This window comes from Cervus elaphus, chromosome 28 (genome assembly GCF_910594005.1).
Source record: "Cervus elaphus chromosome 28, mCerEla1.1, whole genome shotgun sequence".
Classification (NCBI taxonomy): Eukaryota; Metazoa; Chordata; class Mammalia; order Artiodactyla; family Cervidae; genus Cervus; species Cervus elaphus.
This window is the reverse complement of record NC_057842.1, coordinates 61,513,946-61,533,870: the sequence shown is the minus strand read 5'-3', so window position 1 is coordinate 61,533,870 and position 19,925 is coordinate 61,513,946. Positions and strand designations below refer to the sequence as shown.

Here is a 19,925-nt window from a genome sequence, read left to right as displayed (position 1 = left end):
AGAGTTGAGGTCACTGATAAACAAAGACTGGATAAGAGAGAAAGGATTCATTTCCTGTAGGCAGGAAAGAAGAGGACATCTCTTCTGAATAAAGAGGAAAAAGATAAGTGAACCAGAAATTTTGAACTGGTAGAAAAATAACCCTTGGTAACTCCCTGTGAAGGTGATTCACAGCCCTCAAACTCAAGCTTATAAGCGTATTTACACAAAGGGAGACAACAACTACAGTAAACAGCTCCTTTTAATTTTCCCGTGAAGAGTTATAACCCAAGAAAATTTTGTAAAATCAGAAGCTGCACTACCTGAGTGAGCAATAACTCAAAGAGCCAAATAAAAGAACCTGTATCAGGTGCATGTCTCAATCTGCCTAGGAAACTGTTTTCTAAACACTAAGATGATAAAAACAAACCTGAGCCTAAAATATTCCAATGTATTGAAACAGCTTCTTAAGATTTACTAACAAAAATGGTATATATAAGTAAACACACGGTAACTCCAAAAGCTATTGTACATAATGGAAAACTATTACATTTTTGTCCCAGTCTAGTACATCAAATAAAAATTAGTAAAGGGATAATTTAAACAAAATTATACTTAAGGGAATTCCCTGGTAATCAGTGGTTAGGACTCCACACTTTCACTGCCAAGAGAATGGGTTCAATCCTTGGTGGGGAACTAAGATCCCACAAGCTGAACTGTGTGTCCAAATTAAAATATATATGGATACAGATATATACATGTATATACATATAATATACATTATGGGGCTTCCTTGGTGGCTCAGTGGTAAAGAATCCACCTGCCCATGCAGGAGATGCAGGAGACAAGTTCGATCCCTGGGTCGGGAAGATGCCCTGGAGAAGGAAATGGTAACCTACTCCATTCTTCTCGCCTGGAGAACCCCCCTGGACAGAGGTGCCTGGCAGGCTGCAGTCCACGGGATCACAAAGAGTCGGATTCAATTTAGCAATCAGCATGCACACACATATACGTGTATATATATCTATATATCTATAGATATACACATATATCTATAGATATATAGATATATATAGATATAATTCTTACAAACATGCAAAAGAAGAACTTCCACTAAAATGTATGCTCAAAAGTTATATTCAGTAGATTTTTCCTCTCTTAGTCACAGAAATATTCTTGTTTGGCTGCTGACTAGGGTAAAAAGAGCAGAGAGGATTCAAACGAGAAGAGAAAGAAATAATTAAGCAAGATCACAAGTTAGTTCCAATTACAATCTTCTAGTTTTCACATTTTACATTAAGGAACTTTTTTTTTATTTTTGGATTTGACCCCATGGACTGTAGCCAGCCAGGCTTCTCTGTCCACGCAATTCTTCAGGCAAGAATATCAGAGTGGGCTGCCATCTCCTTCTCTAGGGGATCTTCCTGCCCCGGGGTCTAACCTGCATCTCCCGCAGCTCCTGCATCATAAGCAGACTCTTTGCCACCGAGCCACCAGGGAAGCCCCCACCTTAGGCAACTTTTGAAACTCACTGCTGCCTAGACTAGCTGAATAAATGCCAATACAACCTACTTTCAGTAAAAGTTTTCACAAAAGACCCCCAAAAGGTTCACCTAACAGTCCTTGAATTATAACTGCAAGTGGGAAATAAGCTGTTGCTATAGGGTCTCCCTGTGCCTTCTGCCAGAACAACCCCTGAGGAGTCTTGGCAGCACTGGCTCTCTGGCTTTTCTTCTTCCGTCACAGAGGTAGGTTGGCTGCTTCTCCTTCGACAGCAACTATCCTTCAAGTGTTTGCTTCCCTGCCTTCTGTATCTCTATAGAGTGCTCTCTGTCCATACCATACAAGTTTCAAAAAATAGACCTTTTAAGTACCTCGAGGGCAATGGGGCTAATCAACTGATGGAGCAATCCCAGGTGACCTTAAGCATCAAGAAGATGGAGATAAGGTAACTCCCACCTTAAAACTTAAGAATAACTTAAGAAGAAGTAGGAGTTGGTATAATAGTCAAAATTTAAATCAAAGACTCATGGTTCAGCAATCATTAAAACTCTGACATGTTTAAAAATATAAACTAAGGATTTAACCAGTCACCAGTAAAATAATTTTCTTCCTGTAGCCTAAACACCTTACTGCCTGATGGCCAGAACTGGTCAAGCTCAGGCAGGCTGCTTCCACCTTGTGACATCCTTTGTGTTATTCCTCTTGCCCATGTTACTCACTCTTCACTAGTCATCCTCCTCCTAAGAACTCCTACGTTCTAGAATCTATGTCACATCATTTATGGGCAATTATATTTCATATTGTTCTCTCACATATTCCCATTTTAATATCGCAATTAGATTTTCAACCATTTAAGGGCATGAACCACATCTTAAATTTTTCTTTAAACAGGTTTAAATTTTAAAAATAGAATTTTACCATGACAATGGAATTCCTCTTCAGAAAGTCAGAGTTTGGTTTATTTTAATGAATCTATTAATTTGGTAGAATGTGCAACTATTAACACCACTTACCAAGCACTTCCTACGTGTCAAACATTATTCTAAGTGCTTTAGATGAAGTTACTTAATCCCATAACATCTAGAAGGTAATTATTATTGCTATCTCAATTTTTCAGATGGGCAAGTTGGAAGACAGAGGGGTTATGTAACTTTCCTAGGGTCATATGACTAATAAGCATGGAAACCTCAGGATTTGAACCCAGGTAGTCTAGTTTCAATACCCAAGCTCTTAACCACTATACTATACTGCTTCTCAAAAATAAACCTGTTTTTACAAGTTAATATATTAACATAAACATTCTTGTTTTTAGAATTTTATTACATCACTATCTTTATAGGTCCTTCATTCTATTGACTATGCAGAATATCTAATACAGGCTTATAATCTCTCTTATTTGAAAAGTTTGGATGTATTTTATTCTAGATGTCATTTCAGTATTTTGAATTTCAAAAAATATTTAGACAAATTAATCCTAAAATGTATTTTAAAAAACTGTTCTTGTTGTTGTTTAGTTGCTAAAACATGTCCGACTTTTTTCCGACCCCATGGACTGCAGCCCACCAGGCTCTTCTGTCCATGGGATCTTCCAGGCAAACATACTGAAGTGGGTTGCCATTTCCTTCTCCAGAGGATCTTCCCAACCCAGGGACTGAGCCCACGTCTCCTGCACTGCAGGCAGATTCTTCACCACTGAGCCACCTGGGGTGCCCAGGTGGGTTTTACCTGTTTTAAAAAAATAGGTAAAACTAATTTTCCTCTAAAAACTTTATTGCCATTGAAACTGACCATACACTGTGATAAATAATGTGGTGGTTTCAAGTACACATTCAGAACAGCTACCATTTAAAACTTGCCAAAAATTAAAAATTTTCTATAAAACAAGCAGTATCCTTTTTGTGTGCGTTATTTATACTAGAATAATGAATCTTTCTCATTAACTATTTTAGCGAAAGGGAGAAAAAGACCTAACCTATAAGAAACTTGAAATAATTTTACTTTTAGCACAGACATTGTACTTTATCATACACATTTTACTATAAAAATCCCATTGTTTTAAATGTTTAATAGATGAATAGCACCACTAAGATTATTTTTAAGAAGGATAAATAAAAACACATGTAGAAGATGCATAACATGTTGATGCTTCATTTTATTTAATACTGCTTCATGCACATATAAAAATATAAATACATAAAATTATATCTAAGTGCACCAAATGCTTTAAATGACTTAATTTCCTCATCTGTTATTAATAGAAGACCCTTCCCTGGTGGCTCAGATGGTAAAGATTCTGCCTGCAATGTGGGAGACCCGGGTTCAATCCATGTGTCAGGAAGATCCCCTAGAAAAGGGAATGGCAACCCACTCCAGCTTTCTTGGCTGGAGAATTCCACGGACAGAGAAGCCTGGTGGGCTACAATTCATGACTGAGCAATGATCACTTTCACTATTATAATAGTACAAAATGTTTAAAGGACCACACTATTAGAAATCAACTTGTTTCCACTGGTCTTTGTTTATGTTCACATAAAAGTACCAGGAAAAATTTCGGATGCAACAATCTCAATAGCTAAATACTGTAGCTAAACACTGAGACTACAAAAATAAATATAACATGGCCTCCCTGTACTAAGGCAACTACCAAGGCCAGACCAATACTGTATTTTGTGCTTCTAGCCAGTAGGTTATATTTTATCAGGCTAACATAACACTTAAGAGACTTAAAGGCCATTTTAAATAATTCACAGGGAGACAATTTAGTTCTTTGCCCATGCAAAAATATTTTCAAAATTAAATTTCCTAAAGTCTAAGATGTTACAAAAATAAAACGTGTTCAAAAAAGCTCACCTGCCAGCAAGAACAGCAGCAGCCAGAAGAGCTGGGCTGAAAGCCAGGGACATACTGTACAAAGACGGGCGCATATAAAATCCTCACACCAGATCTCACAATTTAAAAAAGAGCTGTCAGAATTACTCATTTCCAATTTCTGTGCCCAGTTCACAGACACCAGTGCCTCAGGGAACCAGATTACCATTAACATGCAAAAACTGAATATAGTTCCTAAAGAAAGTAAAGATATCTTATGATACATGATTTCTAAACAAGAAAGCATAGAGATATAGAAACTTCTTTCCCAAAATATAACTGGAGCACATATATCAAAATCACTACTCTTCACATGCTATGTACAAGTCCAACAACTGTTCTACCCTTTGGAGCATTAATTTCGCTATCTAAAACAGAAGAGTTACATTCCAAAAGAGTTTTTCTATAGACTCCTTTGCTCCCAACACAAGCAACTGACAGTAAAACCCATATGGGATAAAATAGAATCTTCAAATTATCCTTTCACTTTTGGAGGTGCCCACATAAAAATACCTGTTTCCTGAATCAAACAAAACACCGTCAGGAACTTTAATGTGGCTAAATGGTTTTTACAAAAACAGTTCCAGAATGATACTACAGAGTCATCTACAAATATAATAATTTAAATATTTGAATTTGAACATGGCAAAATTAAGGAACACAGCAACATTATCAAACCTCTATGCTTTCAATACTGCTGTATGCGTGATCCCCTAATCCTTACTAAATTCTTAATAATCCCAGACTAGCATTTTTGGATGTATTAGATGCACGATGCATTGGGCGCTGCCTCACAAAACAAGCCTGAGTTAAAGCCGGCCCTCTGCTGCCATCTAGTGTAATCACAAAATGCCAAAACTAAACCAGAAGCAACTGGAAAAAAATGCTTTGGTGATGAATCTGCATAATAAATCACTAAATAAACTAGTTCAAAATATGGTCCTTAAATCACTGGAGATAATGCTATAAATAATTTAATAATTTACTTTAAAAAATGTAAGTCTCTTACCACAAATGCATTCTGGAGGATACAGATAGTTCATTATAACGAGGCTATCTTAGATTATAAAAATATTGCTACTTCTATCTTAAATATCTTGGAATTTCTTGGATCACTTGATCGGGGGGAAGCTGGCTACCATGCAGTAAGGATGTTCAGGCAGCTATTCAAGGACGCACGGAACTCCAGAGTTTGTATGAAGATTACTTTAAACTGAAGATATCTGAGATTCAAGAGATGCTGAAAGAAGCCTTCCCACAACAGCAGAAACTTCTGGAAGTGAGGTCACCATAAATTGCCTCTTTGGAGCATATTCAGTTTCAGAAAGGAGATTGAGAGTGAAGTTATCTTAAATCCCCTCTCTGGGGGAGTTTTAGTCATGAGGAAGATGGAAAAGACCAATCACGTTAGCATAACGAAGATTATCATCAGCTTTCTTATCTCCTGTTGCTATCCTAAAAACAGGTTTTCCTAAAGAAACCCATCTGTTCTTCCCATAGAAGAACTTCACTAACTTTAGTCATTTAGCGAATCACTTCTTTTGTGCACTCCCACAGGCATACAAATAAACTTTGTTTTCACTCTTCTTTCCCCAGTTTAATCCAGACTCCCAAACGCTAAACACAAGCAGGTGCCCGAAGTTTTTCCTCTCCACCCAGTTCATGGATAGGCCCACAAGGCAAGGAATGGACGCTCCGGGCCAGCAATCAGCAAAAACTGAGGCTGCCGTCAGCCGCAGGAGTAAGCCTGCAAGTGGAGCCTCAAGATGACAGTCCCACAGCAATCCCGTGAGAGACAGTGGCTAGAACGACTCAGCTAAATTGCTCCCCAGAACTATCAGATATCAAATGTGTGTTGTTTTACGCTGCTAAATTTGGAGGGTAATCTTGAGGTAATCAGAGGCGACTCATTGGAAAAGACCCTGATGATGGGAAAAATTGAGGACATGAGGATGAGATGGTTGGATGGTATCACCAACTCAATGAAATGAGTTCGAGCAAACTCTAGGAGACACAGTGAAGGATAGGGAAGCCTGTGTGCTGCAGTCCATGGGGTCGCAAAGAGTCCAACAGGACTTGGTGACTGAACAACAGCAATCTTTACCGCCTGAGCTACCAGGGAAGTCTTGAACAACAACAATCTTCAGATAATCAGTCAGGTGGGAACAGACAACTAAATATAACAAACATCAATGAAGTCAATGAAGGAAAGGAAGGAAGAGCATCAGCGGATGAACCACTACAACACATTTCTGCTGGACAAGAAACAGATGGAGAAACGCTGAGAAGCACAGTGAAAGAGCAGCAACAGCCACAAAAGCAGCTGACTGTTCCACAAAGTCCCGAAGAAGATCCAGGCCCAGAGACACCGACTGACAAGAGTGACAGTGTGGGCAGGAGAGGAGAACTGGTTATTTCTAATTACGTAAAACAATCAAATCCCCACAACTCACAGAAAAGACATACTAGTGAGCCATTTCCTAAGCCATCAATCAATAAGACTGGAAGGCCCTTCTTTTAAAAAACCGAACCAAACCCTGAGGTAAAGCAACTACCACACGGGCAACGGTGCCTAGAAGCAAAGACTTCTCCACACAGCAGGACTGAAGGTCCTCCAAGCACAACTGCTTATTATGAAGCGAAGCTGTCAATGCGACAAACCCAGCCCACGTTCACAAAATTTCTTTCAAGCAGTTTTTCTGCCTCCTTTTCAAATGCAGCCAACCAAGGATCACTGTACATTTCAGGAAAACCAGAAACATGAAGACGAAAGATGATTCAAAATAGAATAACTCTATGCCTTCTAGTGAGTATTCCCATAAGACATTCAAAATGGTATCATGTCCCTAAATTAAGAACAGGTTGGCAAAGAAAGGTATAAGCAGACAGTAAGAATGCATGTACTCTTGAAATTTAAAAGCATAAATACTGAAATTAGTAATTCATTAGAAGTATAGGGAAAAAAAATGAGAAAGCCAATCAGAAAGCTGAAAAAGAGACCAGCAGATGAAAAGTATGACAGAAAAGATTAGAGAAGGAAAAGAATCTAGGCAGTATAACAACCAATAGTAGGTCTAAAGGGGGAAAACAGAAGGGAAAAAAGGAGGAAATAAAATAGGAGAGACAAAATTACCCTGAATGGAAGCACTCAGGTTTTCAGATTCAAGTGATTACCAGGTGCCAATGAATGGAAAGGTGGAGGGAGGGTGGTGTAGACCCACATAATTAATCATCCACTGGTCACTGAAACACTTCAGCACAAGAACAGAGAGAAAATTCTAAAAGTTTCCAAGGGCAAACCACCTACAAGGCACTAGAATCAGAGTGATAACACAACTTTTATCAGTGGCAGAGGTTAGTAGAAATTAAGGTTTTTGTTATTCGGGGGGAAAATCATTTCTAATCTAAACTTTTATACACAGTCGAATTACTAAACACAGGACCAGAGGAACAGCATTTTCATACACCTAAGCATGCCTATGGGTTAGTTCTTATATATACTTTCTTAGGAAGTGACTAAAGGAGATACTCCTGCAAAATAAGAGAATATACCTAAATTTAAAAAGAAAGGATGGGAAGAGAGGGAGGGGAAAAAAAACACAGAATCCAGAAAGCTAGATCCAACCAGGATAAAAGTTGGGAACAGAGCTATATACACAGGCCAAAAATCACAGAAGACTAAAAGAGAAAAAAGTCTTTGGGATAACAAAAAATAATTCAAAGAAGAAATAAAATGAGTAAAACTTTGAAAAAACTTGATTATAGGGTAAAGGCAATGACTAGAGTGAAAAAGAACCTGTTTAAACTTGACAAAAGGAACATTCTACTCGAAGTGGCAGAGAAGGCATGACTTTGAACTCTGGGCAAGGTGGCTGTCTTTAGTGGTCAGCTCCATCCTAGCACTTGCTCTCAATGGATCTTGGTTGAGAAGTAAGCAAACGACCCTACCCCGATTCCTTTGCCAACTCCCTGGAAGGAGACTGGAAAGAAGGGGAAGGGGAAAACCTACTGACCTGCTTCTATCAGCATCTCACTGGCACTGAAGGCAGCAGCCCCAGGATGACAGTGGGGCTCTTTAGGGCAGACCCCCGGGGGTGGCTGCTGGCAGGCAGGGGTGCGTGGTCCCAACAGCGGCAGCCACCTCCTCCTGCTGCTGGGCAGCAAGTGCTAAGCAGGCGCCCACCAGAGGCAGCGGCAGCTCGCTGGACCTCTCACCCTTTTGGTTTCTTGTCCTCACAATGTCTTTGTAAGCAATTCCATGTATTAAGTCCCTATGTGTTAGAAAATCAGAGTGATTTTTTTTTTTTTCCCAGTAGTCAGCTAGTGATGTGATTTTTTTTTTTCTTTTTTTCTTTACTAGTTGGAGGCTAATTACTTCACAACATTTCAGTGGGTTTTGTCATACATTGACATGAATCAGCCATGGAGTTACACGTATTCCCCATCCTGATCCCCCCTCCCACCTCCCTCTCCACCCGATGCCTCTGGGTCTTCCCAGTGCACCAGGCCCGAGCACTTGTCTCATGCATCCCACCTGGGCTGGTGGTCTATTTCACTATAGATAATATACATGCTGTTCTTTCGAAACATCCCACCCTCACCTTCTCCCACAGAGTTCAAAAGTCTGTTCTGTACTTCTGTGTCTCTTTTTCTGTTTTGCATATAGGGTTATCATTACCATCTTTCTAAATTCCATATATATGTGTTAGTATGCTGTACTGTTCTTTATCTTTCTGGCTTACTTCTCAAGAGTGATTTCTTTTCACGTCATAAAAAAGGAAATACATTCATTTCCACTAATCTAAACAACAATTCAGTAAGAAAAAAATTTTAAGTATTTTTCACCATTTAAATCAACCATTATGGAAAACAAACAAAAAAAACAAAAACCTTATGTTTAACAAACAGCATGTAAACGTAAACAGAGTTGAAAATATTAAAGTTAGCGCTAATGTAAAGAAGTAGATGGAAGACCTGGAACTCTAAAGTTTACATCTTTACAAGAGTTAAGAAACACTGGGTCATCATCCCTAGCAGTCCAGTGGTTAAGACTCCATCTTCCAATGCAGAGCGTGTGGTTTAATCCCTGGTTGGGGAATTAGGATCCCACATGCTGCTCAGCATGCCCCAAAATAATCAATTAACTCAAAAATAAAAGAATTAAGAAATACTATGTGAGGGTTATTAGAATAAAGGGAAGATTAAATAGAGAGGCATGATAAATGAGGAACTAACAATAATAGTTTTATCTATGATAAGAAACTAGAAGAAAGAACAGACAGGCACAGAGAAATTGGTGAGCCACATTCTCATGATCATATTAGAAACTCACCTAAAGTTAACTAATAAACATCAACATAAACATGTTACTCACAGATTTGAGGATTATCACAGATAAATTAAAAGAAACAAAAAAAGAAAGGTTAAAAGTGGTTGCCTTAGACCTTGGGAGATATGACAGGTTCATTTCCAGGCCACCACAATAAAGCAAGTATCGCAATAACGGAGTAGGTGGCGGGCAGTGGTTGCCTTTAGGGAATAAAACTGATAGAAACAGGCGATGGAGAAGTGACTTTCATCATAAGCTTTCTAAAATTACTTGATTTATTTAATCTGAAACAAGGCTTACCTTAATAAATTTTATTTTAGTCATCTAATAGAAAAATGTTTAATAAAACAGAAAAATATTTAGGATGCACTAATTATAAGGTATAGACATATTCATTGATTCTGACCTAATTAAGAGGATTTGAAAATCTTTCCAGTTAATAGAAAACTGCAAAATTATTATTCATTGCACAAATCAGGTAATTAGTTCCAATACTAGTAAACAAATCTCATGAATCTATCTGTTCTGAGGATAAGATGCCTCTGTTGGCTATTTTAACTAGTTATTTTTAGATTAAGTAGCTCTGTTCACAATGAGAATACAGAGTATCATTAGACTTCAAAGTGTAAAATCAAATGGTATATTTATTTGCACTAATTACCATGAATATTACAGGTTATGCTTTTCAGAACTTCATAGTCACGCACAAATTAAATATGTAAAATAAGCAATATCCTTTTAACTGGTCTTCCATTAGAGAGGATAAAAAGCCACATTGATTTCTCAAGATTTACCTTGATCTGGGATGAAATTTTAAAGCCACAAAAAATGGTTTGGGCAGCGCTTACATATCAAAGGGGCTGAAAGGTATGAAAACATTTTGATTTTTATAAAATAATCAGTCTTCATGAGAAGAAAAGATCAAAAGAAATATTCCAAAAGACTTTGTTTATTTTTTACATTTGTCCCTTGACATGATTGATTACTTCCAATTTTCTTTTATACGGAGCACACCTTCCTTAAAAAAAATTACAACTCTTTCAAACACTTTTTCACTGATTCACAAACTCTTTTGTGAATTTTCTTTTCAGTCAACCTAGTACTTACCATTTCTATAATAATGAACTAGAGCATGTGAGCAAATAACCACTTCTTAAAGGATCATGAAATTGTGAAAAAAAATAAGTATGAAAATTCCCTTAACATCTCATCCAAGTAGCTCATACCTCACACTGGTAGCTCTATAGCTGAGATGAGAGTAGATGTCCTCCAGTGAGGTTAGCATGAGGCAATACTAAACAACAACTGTGTCTGTATCTCTTCTTAATTCCACTATCACAGGTAAACATCCATCTAGGATACCCATTATTATACTCCTAAAATCAAAATGAGCACCCATATTTCATATGGAATATCAAGTAACGCTCCTAAGCAGTTCTTTGTTACCTCTCCTTATTTATCGTGCTTTGTACTATACACAATTTTACCACATCTCTTACTACATCTTAAAGCTGCTTCAAGGTCAAGAATTGTATTTTGCTTTCCTACGTGTCTTATATTGCCTTTGAGATCCTCTAATTCCTAAAGTAGCTTCACAGTTATTTAGTAAAGCAATAAATACTATTTCTTCAAAGATACAGATTTTGCCATTAAGAGAAAGTGAATGTCGTTCAGTTGTGTCCGACTCTTTGTGACCCCACACAGTCCGTGGAACTCTCCAGGCCAGAACACTGGAGTGGGTAGCCTTTCCCTGCTCCAGGGGATCTTCCCACCCAGAGATCAAACTCAGGTCTCCTGCACTGCAGGTGGATTCTTTACCGGCTGAGGAAAGCCCACTAAGTCAAAGGGGCAAGGCAATTCCAATTACCATCACAAAGCGATTTGAGGGAAACCTGATAGTTTTCCATAGTTTATAACAGAAGAGTATATATCATATCCATTTATATGGAGGATCAGGTGGTTTTTTATCACTGTTAATGTATATATATATATATATGTAATATATATGAGGAAACAATGGAAACAGTGAGAGACTTAATTTTTTGGGCTCCAAAATCACTGCAGATGGTAACTGCAGCCAGGAAATTAAAAGATGCTTGTTCCTTGGAAGAAAAGCTATGACCAACCCAGACAGCAAATTAAAAAGAAGAGACATTACTTTGCCAACAAAGGTCCGTCTAGTCAAAGCTATAATTTTTCCAGTAGTCATATAGGCATGTGAGAGTTGGACTATAAAAAAAAGCTGATCACCGAAGAATTGATGCTTTTGAACTATGGTACTGGAGAAGACTCTTGAGAGTCCCTTGGACTATAAGGAGATCAAACAGGTCAATCCTAAGGGAAATCAATCCTGAATATTCATTGGAAGGACTGATGCTGAAGCTGAAACTCCAATACTTTGGCCACCTGATGTGAAGAGCCGACTCATTTGAAAAGACCCTGATGCTGAGAAAGATTGAAGGCAGGAGAAGGGACAGAAGATGAGATGGTTGGATGCCATCACTTGGATAACCATCCATCAGTTGGATGACCAGATGGACATGAGTCTGGACTTGATGGACACCAGTCAGTCGGGAGCTGGTGATAGACAGGGAAGCCTGGCGTGCTGCAATCCATGGGGTCACAAAGAGTCAGACACAACTGAGCGACTAAACCAAATATAAATGTATATATCACTTAATATATATTTTTATATATAAATATATTTTATCACTGTTAACATGTATTTTCTCATATATTTGACTTCTATACATAGCTCTATTTAAATACATATATATTTAGGAATATTAACAAAAGGGATTTTTATTAATGTTTCAAAGTCTCAGATGCTCACTACCCCTAGAATACGGACAACCTCAAATTTTAACTAGGGACTGTGCTCATGTTTGCAACACAGGTTTTACCTGTGTATGTTCTGTTTGGCTCTAAGAGTTTTTGAGCCAAATTTGGTAATGAATTCAGTTGATTTTCTATTCTTAAGTAGCATTTCAGAGATAGTATCTCTGTTAATTAGTAACTCTCATATTAATAAGTAGTTTAAGAAATTAATATTTAAAGGTCCTTTTTATCCTTTGCTAAGTCCTAAAGATGTGACTAACTGACATCTATTTCAAATGCTTGACTTTAAAATATCAGACTGCTTTTGTCCTATACCCACTTTTATTCTTATACAGTAACTACCCCACAACCTAGGAGAATTTTGAATGGATTCTGGGAAACTAAACGATGATTACCAAGTGAAAACGACTGCCCATGGAGTCTTACACTGTGGTAACAATACCACTTATTGAACATCATGCTAACAACCATTTTATATGAATCTCCTCTAATCAAGGAATGGACAAATCCTCATCTATGTCTTTAACTCAATGGCTGGCTAAACACTGCTCCTGGAGAAGGAAGTGGCAGCCCACTCCAGTATTCTCGCCAGGAAAATCCCAAGGACGGAGGGGCCTGAAGGGCTGCAGTCTATAGGATCGCAAAGAGTTGGACATGCCTGAGCAACTACACTTTTGACTTTCAAACATTGCTCTGGTTTAGATCACTGATTTTTAAACCGTGTTCATCCAACGGGGCACTAAGGGCAGTGGTTCCTGGACTTGGTTAGAAATCAGAAGTAGCTGGGGTGCTTCTGAAAACCAAACTCTCAAAGCCAACTAAAGCCTACTGAATTTGGATCTCTGGATTTTTTTTTTTTTTAAATAAAAGCTTACTATGATGGTAATAGGGGCTTCTCAAGTGGCTCAGTGGTAAAGAATTCGTCTGCCAATGTGGGAGCCACAGGGTTGGGAAGATCTCCTGGAGGCGAGTATGGCAATCCACTCCAGTTTTTTGCCTGGAGAGGTCCATGGACAGAGGAGCCTGGGGGACCACAGTGCACGTGGCTACAGACAGTGAGACGTGAGTGAGCGGCAAAGCACACGTGCACACATGCTGGTAACACCATCACAGTGGCGAAAGTGAAACTGTTAGCTGTTCAGTCGTGTCCGACTCTTTGTGACCCCCACGGACGGTAGCCCACCAGGCTCCTCTGTCCATGGAATTCTCCAGGAAAAAATACTGCAGTGGGTTGCCATTCCCTTCTCCAGGGGATCTTCCCAACCCAGGAGTCTCCTGCATTGCAGGCAGATTCTTGACCGTCTGAGCCACCAATGTAACCCAAACATCCAGCGTCATTTGGGACGGGCTATCCTAAAAAGTTCCATGCTGACCTTAAGAGGCCACCCAGAATACAATCCCACATGCTGCTCCAAAATGTTCAACAACCAAAGCAGCCCCACTTTTGTCTATTTCAAATAACAGTAAGTAAGATTTGAGCTTAGAGAAGGAGTAAGAGTAAAATGAGTTCCACTACTTTCTTTTTTTAACCAATTTATTGCCAGATATCACCAACTGTAGGTTTAGATCAATAAACAGAGGCTCTGATCAACTTCTAATCACTCCTCGTTTGTCTCCCTTCTCCATGAAGAGAACGTAAGAAAGGAACACGGGAGTTACAGCGTTCTTGTGTTCCTCCCAGATGCCGAAAAACTGGCCTTGCACCCTCACAGTATTAATAGTTCTAATGAAAGTGTTAAAAAACAGGACTGGAGTCTTCAAATGATGGAACCTGGTTTGGGGTTATCATCAGAAATATGGTGCTAAATTTTCATGAAGTTCCTAAATGAGCTAACTATATAATGAAGAAAAACAATGTTAAATCATATCCTAGAAGCCCAAACTCTAAAACACAGAACAATGAAGGGGGAAAGAAAGAAAGCTGCAGAAGACCAGAGTCATACTGCCAATTTTGCCTCTATCTAGTCACAAGATTAAAGCAAATACTTTATTTTCTGGGTTCCACCCCCTCAAACATATCCACAAACAAAGTCTCCCTAGAAGAGTTCACAAATTAAAGATCCTTTCCAGGTATAGTTTTATTTACAGGGTGAGTTTCTAAATATTAGATAAACAATGTTACGGCCCTAATTAATACTTACTAGGAAATAAGACACATGTAAATTATTATTAAACACAATATTCAGTCAAAGTTGTTATAGATCATAAAAGAAAAGAAACTATTTACTTTGTGATCAAAAGAAAATTAGAACTAAACAGAAATTTATATCTGCTCTGATATCTTCCCTCAAGAGGAACTAAAAAACAGCTAAGTGGACAAATCTAAATTATAGCAATATAACATCACTGAATTGTTAATAATTTGACTTACTCATTCTGTTCCTAGACAGCATAAAACATTATCTGTCTGCAGTTCATTGAAAATTATTCCAGAGACATCTAAAGCCTCTTTAACGCCCTTCTCAGTGTATAAAACCTCTCTAGCGCAGCGCCTCACTGCCCGGCCACACCACTGCTGTCTGAACACTCAGCTCCGCTCACGGAAGAAACGTCTGCTGCAGACGTCATTAACGAGGCACGCGTCAAAGGACCCAGGCGAGTCAGCAACCACCTGGGGCAATTACACTGCTCTGCACAAACGCCACTAGAGCGGTAGCGGTGCGGAGCCCCCTGAACACATCACAGACAGTGCGTCTACACAACAGCCATTTCTGCAGTCACGGAGCATTTGTCAGGGCAAGCACAGCATGACCACGTGTCTAGCACTCAATTATAACAAAGGCATAGGACATTTTTATGAGGAAAAAAAATACAATTTACATTTCAAATGTATATATTTAGTGAATTGCTTATATAAAAACTCAAAACCAGGAGCTAAGCAATAACTACAATGAATTGTGTATTCTATTTTTCTTAAAGCAAGAATGCTTGTATATATATGTGTCTTACATATACATACATTATATATATATATATACACACACACACATATAATACACATACATAAGAAGTATGCGTGAGAATATCAGTAGCTATCTTTTACTGAGTGTCCACTGTATGCTTAATTGTTTGGAATTACTTTATTTAATCCTTTTACAGCAAACCTATTGGGTAACAGACTGCCATTATCTTACATGAATCCAAGCATTTTTCTCAGGGTCATCTAGCTTTACCCTACCCCGTGTGTCACGTTCTTTGAACTATACTGCTGCTGCTGCTGCTCTGGCTACATGGTTTACATTTTTGTTTGGAAATTAATGTGACAGAGAGTTGTCACATTTAAAATCTCAGAAATTTCACAACCATCGCAAGTGTTCCCATAACTTTCAGGCGAAGACATTGGCAGCTTTTCAATGATTAACTGATCCAATAAACATTTACTGAGTGCCCATCACATGTGAATATTCATTGGAAGGACTGATGCTGAAGCTGAAACTCCAGTACTTTGGCCACCTGATGCGAAGAGCTGACTCACTGGAAAAGACCCTGATGCTGGGAAAGATTGAAGGTGGGAGGAGAAGGGGACGACAGAGGATGAGATGGCTGGATGGCACCACCGACTCAATGGACATGGGTCTGGGTGAACTCCGGGAGTTGGTGATGGACAGGGAGGCCTGGCGTGCGGTTCATGGGGTCACAAAGAGTCAGACACGACTGAGCAACTGAACTGAACTGAACATCACATGCCAGGCACTATTCTAGGCACTGAGGACACAGTGGTTAAAAAAACAAAAGTCTCAGTTCTCATAAGATTTGCTTTCATTATGGCTATCAATTCATTAAAAGACTTTTGTTTGTCTATTACAAATTATCCCCATAGCATTACATACTTCTTATGGCAAATGTACTTTGAGTTATTTTCTCTTACTTCATTATTGGCATTACAATAGTAGTTATAAAAATATTAACAGTAAAATCAAGTTGTACCCACTCCGTATCTCCATAGGTATCTTTTAAGGTCACCACAAAGTTAAATGTAGATGAAGACGGCATGATAAAAAAAGATATAATTATCACTTTGACATTCAAAAACTGTCATAAAAATCAAATGCAACTTATATCATCTTCAAAATAATCTTTAAAAACTAAAATATGAAAACAGGATCTTAAAGAGATTATTTTCTTTCCCATTTTTACTGCAGCATTATTTATAATAGGTGAGATATGAAAATAACCTATCCACCAACAGATGAATAAAAATGCTGTATGTAAGTGCATATATATATAAAATGTATATTATATACACACACACAGAGGAATATTATTCAGCCATGAGAAAGAAGAAAACCCTGTCACTTGGGACAACATGGAATTTGAGGACATCAGTTGAGCAGAATAAGGAAAAAAAGACAAATGGTGTCACTTATATGTGCAATCTAAAAAAGCCAAACTCACAGAAAGCGAAACTGGAATGGTAGTTACCACGGGATGAGAGGACGGGAAAATGAGGAGACACCAATCAAAGGGCACAAGCTGCCAGTGATAAGACAAATACGTCCTGAGGGTCTAACGCACGACATGCTGATCACAGTTACTGCTGTACTTATATACTTGGAAATTGCTAAGATGATAGATCTCAGATGTTCTCACCACCGAAAAGAAATGGTTATTATGGAAGTGATAGAAGTGCTAGTTAACACCATGGCAGTAACCATTTTGCAATATATGTGTATCAAATTAACAATTTGAACACCTTAAACCTGCATAATGCCATGTCAAATTGTATCTCAACAAACTTGGAAAAAAACTAAAATATACATATATATATATATAGGAAAGTGAAAGTGAAGTCACGCAGTCACGTCCAACTCTGCGACCCTATGGACGGCAGCCTTCTAGGCTTCTCCGTCCATGGGATTTTCCAGGCAAGAATACTGGAGTGGGTTGCCATTTCCTTCTCCAGGGGATCTTCCCGACTCAGGGCTCAAACCCAGGTGTCCTACATTGCAGGCAGACTCTTTACCTTCTGAGTCATGAAGGAAGCCCCACATGTGTGTGTATATGTCACACACATACATGTGTGTTCATGCTAAGCTGCTTCAGTTGTGTCCGACTCTTTGTGACCCTATTGACTGTAGCCTGCCAATCTCCTCTGTCCATGGGATTCTCCAGACAAGAATACTGGGGAAGGCTGCCACGCCCTCCTTCAGGGGATCTTCCTGACCCAGGAATTGAACCTGCATCTCCTGCATTGCAGGTGGATTCTTTTACTGCTGAGCCACCGGGGAAGCCCACACACATATACATACACTCTGATTATTCTAAAATATTTTCTTCATTATGAAAAAATTAGTGACTTCTATATTAATATCTGTTAAAGTAGTTACTTCAACTAGTATAAAATTTGCTGAATGAATAAATACATATATAGCAAAGCCATATAAAATAGATTACAATCGAGAAAAAGTTAAATGGTATTGAGGAAGCATAAAATTTTTACTAATCAGTATTTTTAAACTTAGGAATATGAAACATGAAGCTAAGCTCCGTTGTAAGAATAGAATCTTAAGAGTGGATAAAATCAAAAAAGTATTAGTAAGGAGTAACAGAAAAAGAAAAACTATCGAAGGAATAAAATATAGAATGAATCAGGGGACTTGGTAATTTTTAGATTATAAACTTATAATACATCTGTTAATTTTAGAAGTGCCCAACAACCATTAAAGACAAGGTGGTGGACAGCAGACATGCCAAAAAGTACAATATTATTAAGAAAAAGTACTTTCAAATTTAAATCTGGTATAGATTCATGTCAAACTAACATAAACCTGAAACCAAATATTTAGAAAATGAAAGAGATAACTGTAGTAGAAAACTAAGAATACTAACAAAACAAAAACTATACAATATATGAAACAGGCTTATTTTGCTGGTCATGTCACTCCCCAAAGTGCAAACCTTCTCTCACAACAAAGCAATATTCTTCAAGCATTTGCGTTATTTAGTAACACGAATTTTTTTTTTTTTTTCAGAAGTCTAACTTACCGAGTACCATCTGCTTTCCAGCTTACTTTATATGGCTTCTGTTCCAAAAGTTTAATGTTTTGCTTGTCCATGGAAACAGGCTGTGCTCCAGGGAATCCAGACCTTAACAAAGATGACTGTGTCACTATTATGGCTGGTATCCATACAAAGCAATACATGTCTTAAACCAATCTCACACGAGTCACACATGTAGCACAATGGTCTCCCAATCATGAAATTAACATCAGTTGGAGTAATACAAGCTTTCACAAGAATGCTAACAAAACGTTATTATTTTCTTGACATTTTAAAATGTGAGTTAACAAGATCCTAAATGCCACTATGAATTATGACTACTGGGCTAATTTTTAAATATTAACATACATGATCTAAATAGTAAAGCACATATATTTACAAGCCTTTTACTTCAGGAAGAAGTTTAAGTCTTGCCTTAATTATCTTACATACTTCTCCATCATGACACTGCCAATTTGGCATAACTCTGCCGGGTTGGCAAGTTTCTGCTCAGAAGATGCCCAGGAGTGACAAAACAGGAGAAATTTAGGTCGAGATTAAGGTACACTGGCAAGCGTTTAACAGAACACTAAAATTGACATCACTTCATCATCATCTGCAACTTTCAGTTAAAATTATTTCTAGTTGATTGATCTGTATGTACCAGTTCAAAAGTTCTTTGTACTAGGAATTTTTAACAATAACCCTATTTCATCATGTTCTAACTGTATGATCGTTTTCTGCCACAGACGGCAAAGACCAACAGGAATGACCCGACCAAGACCTGAGGGCAACAGGTAAGAATCAGGAACTCTCTCCTGAGTACTCTGCCATGAAACATCTTATGAGTATCTTCAAGTCATGGGAAGGGGTAGAGTCTATGTAAAGCTGATTCTTCTAGGTTTCTGATGACAGAAAAACTGGAAAGTGAGGCTCATTCAAGTTTCACCTCTTCTTTCTTAATAAAATCATAATGGCAACAAAACGCTAATCAGCAACAGTAGAATCAAACCCACAAACCAAATACCAGAAAGTAACAATAGTAATTTTCTACTCCTCTAAAGAAGACATGTGAGTCACCTAATTTTGACTCAAAAGTCTAGTTATTACACTGTTTATCTTGAGAAAAATCTGATAAAACTTTTGCTTGACAAAGAACTCTATGTAAACACAGAAACTTCATGGAGCAAAGAAGCTATGTCACTGTTTGCATTAATGTTAAGTACTGCAGAGTAAGAATAAATTTTACTTAAAACAGTAATTAAAAGTTAAAATGCTTGTTACCCTTCCCAGCCACAGAACTGATGACACTTCTGCTGCACCTCCCCTAACTTGGGTTGCGTTGTTACTTGAGTTACACCTTTAACAGTTACACCCTCCAAAAAAATAGCACCCTGAAAATAAAAGGAAAAGAAAAATACATTAGAGT

General features: G+C 38.1%; 1 protein-coding gene across 2 annotated transcripts in view; it reads right to left on the bottom strand.

Moving 5' to 3' along the window:
* Positions 1 to 19,925, bottom strand: part of RNGTT (RNA guanylyltransferase and 5'-phosphatase) — a 222,840-nt gene that overhangs the window by 165,422 nt on the left and 37,493 nt on the right. For both annotated transcript variants that reach the window (XM_043889802.1, XM_043889804.1), the window contains exons 7-8: positions 19,781 to 19,890; positions 18,503 to 18,604 (exon numbers count right to left, since the gene is read on the bottom strand). In XM_043889802.1, the coding sequence (XP_043745737.1) occupies positions 18,503 to 18,604; positions 19,781 to 19,890 (212 nt within the window). The remainder of the gene's footprint in view (positions 1 to 18,502; positions 18,605 to 19,780; positions 19,891 to 19,925) is intronic.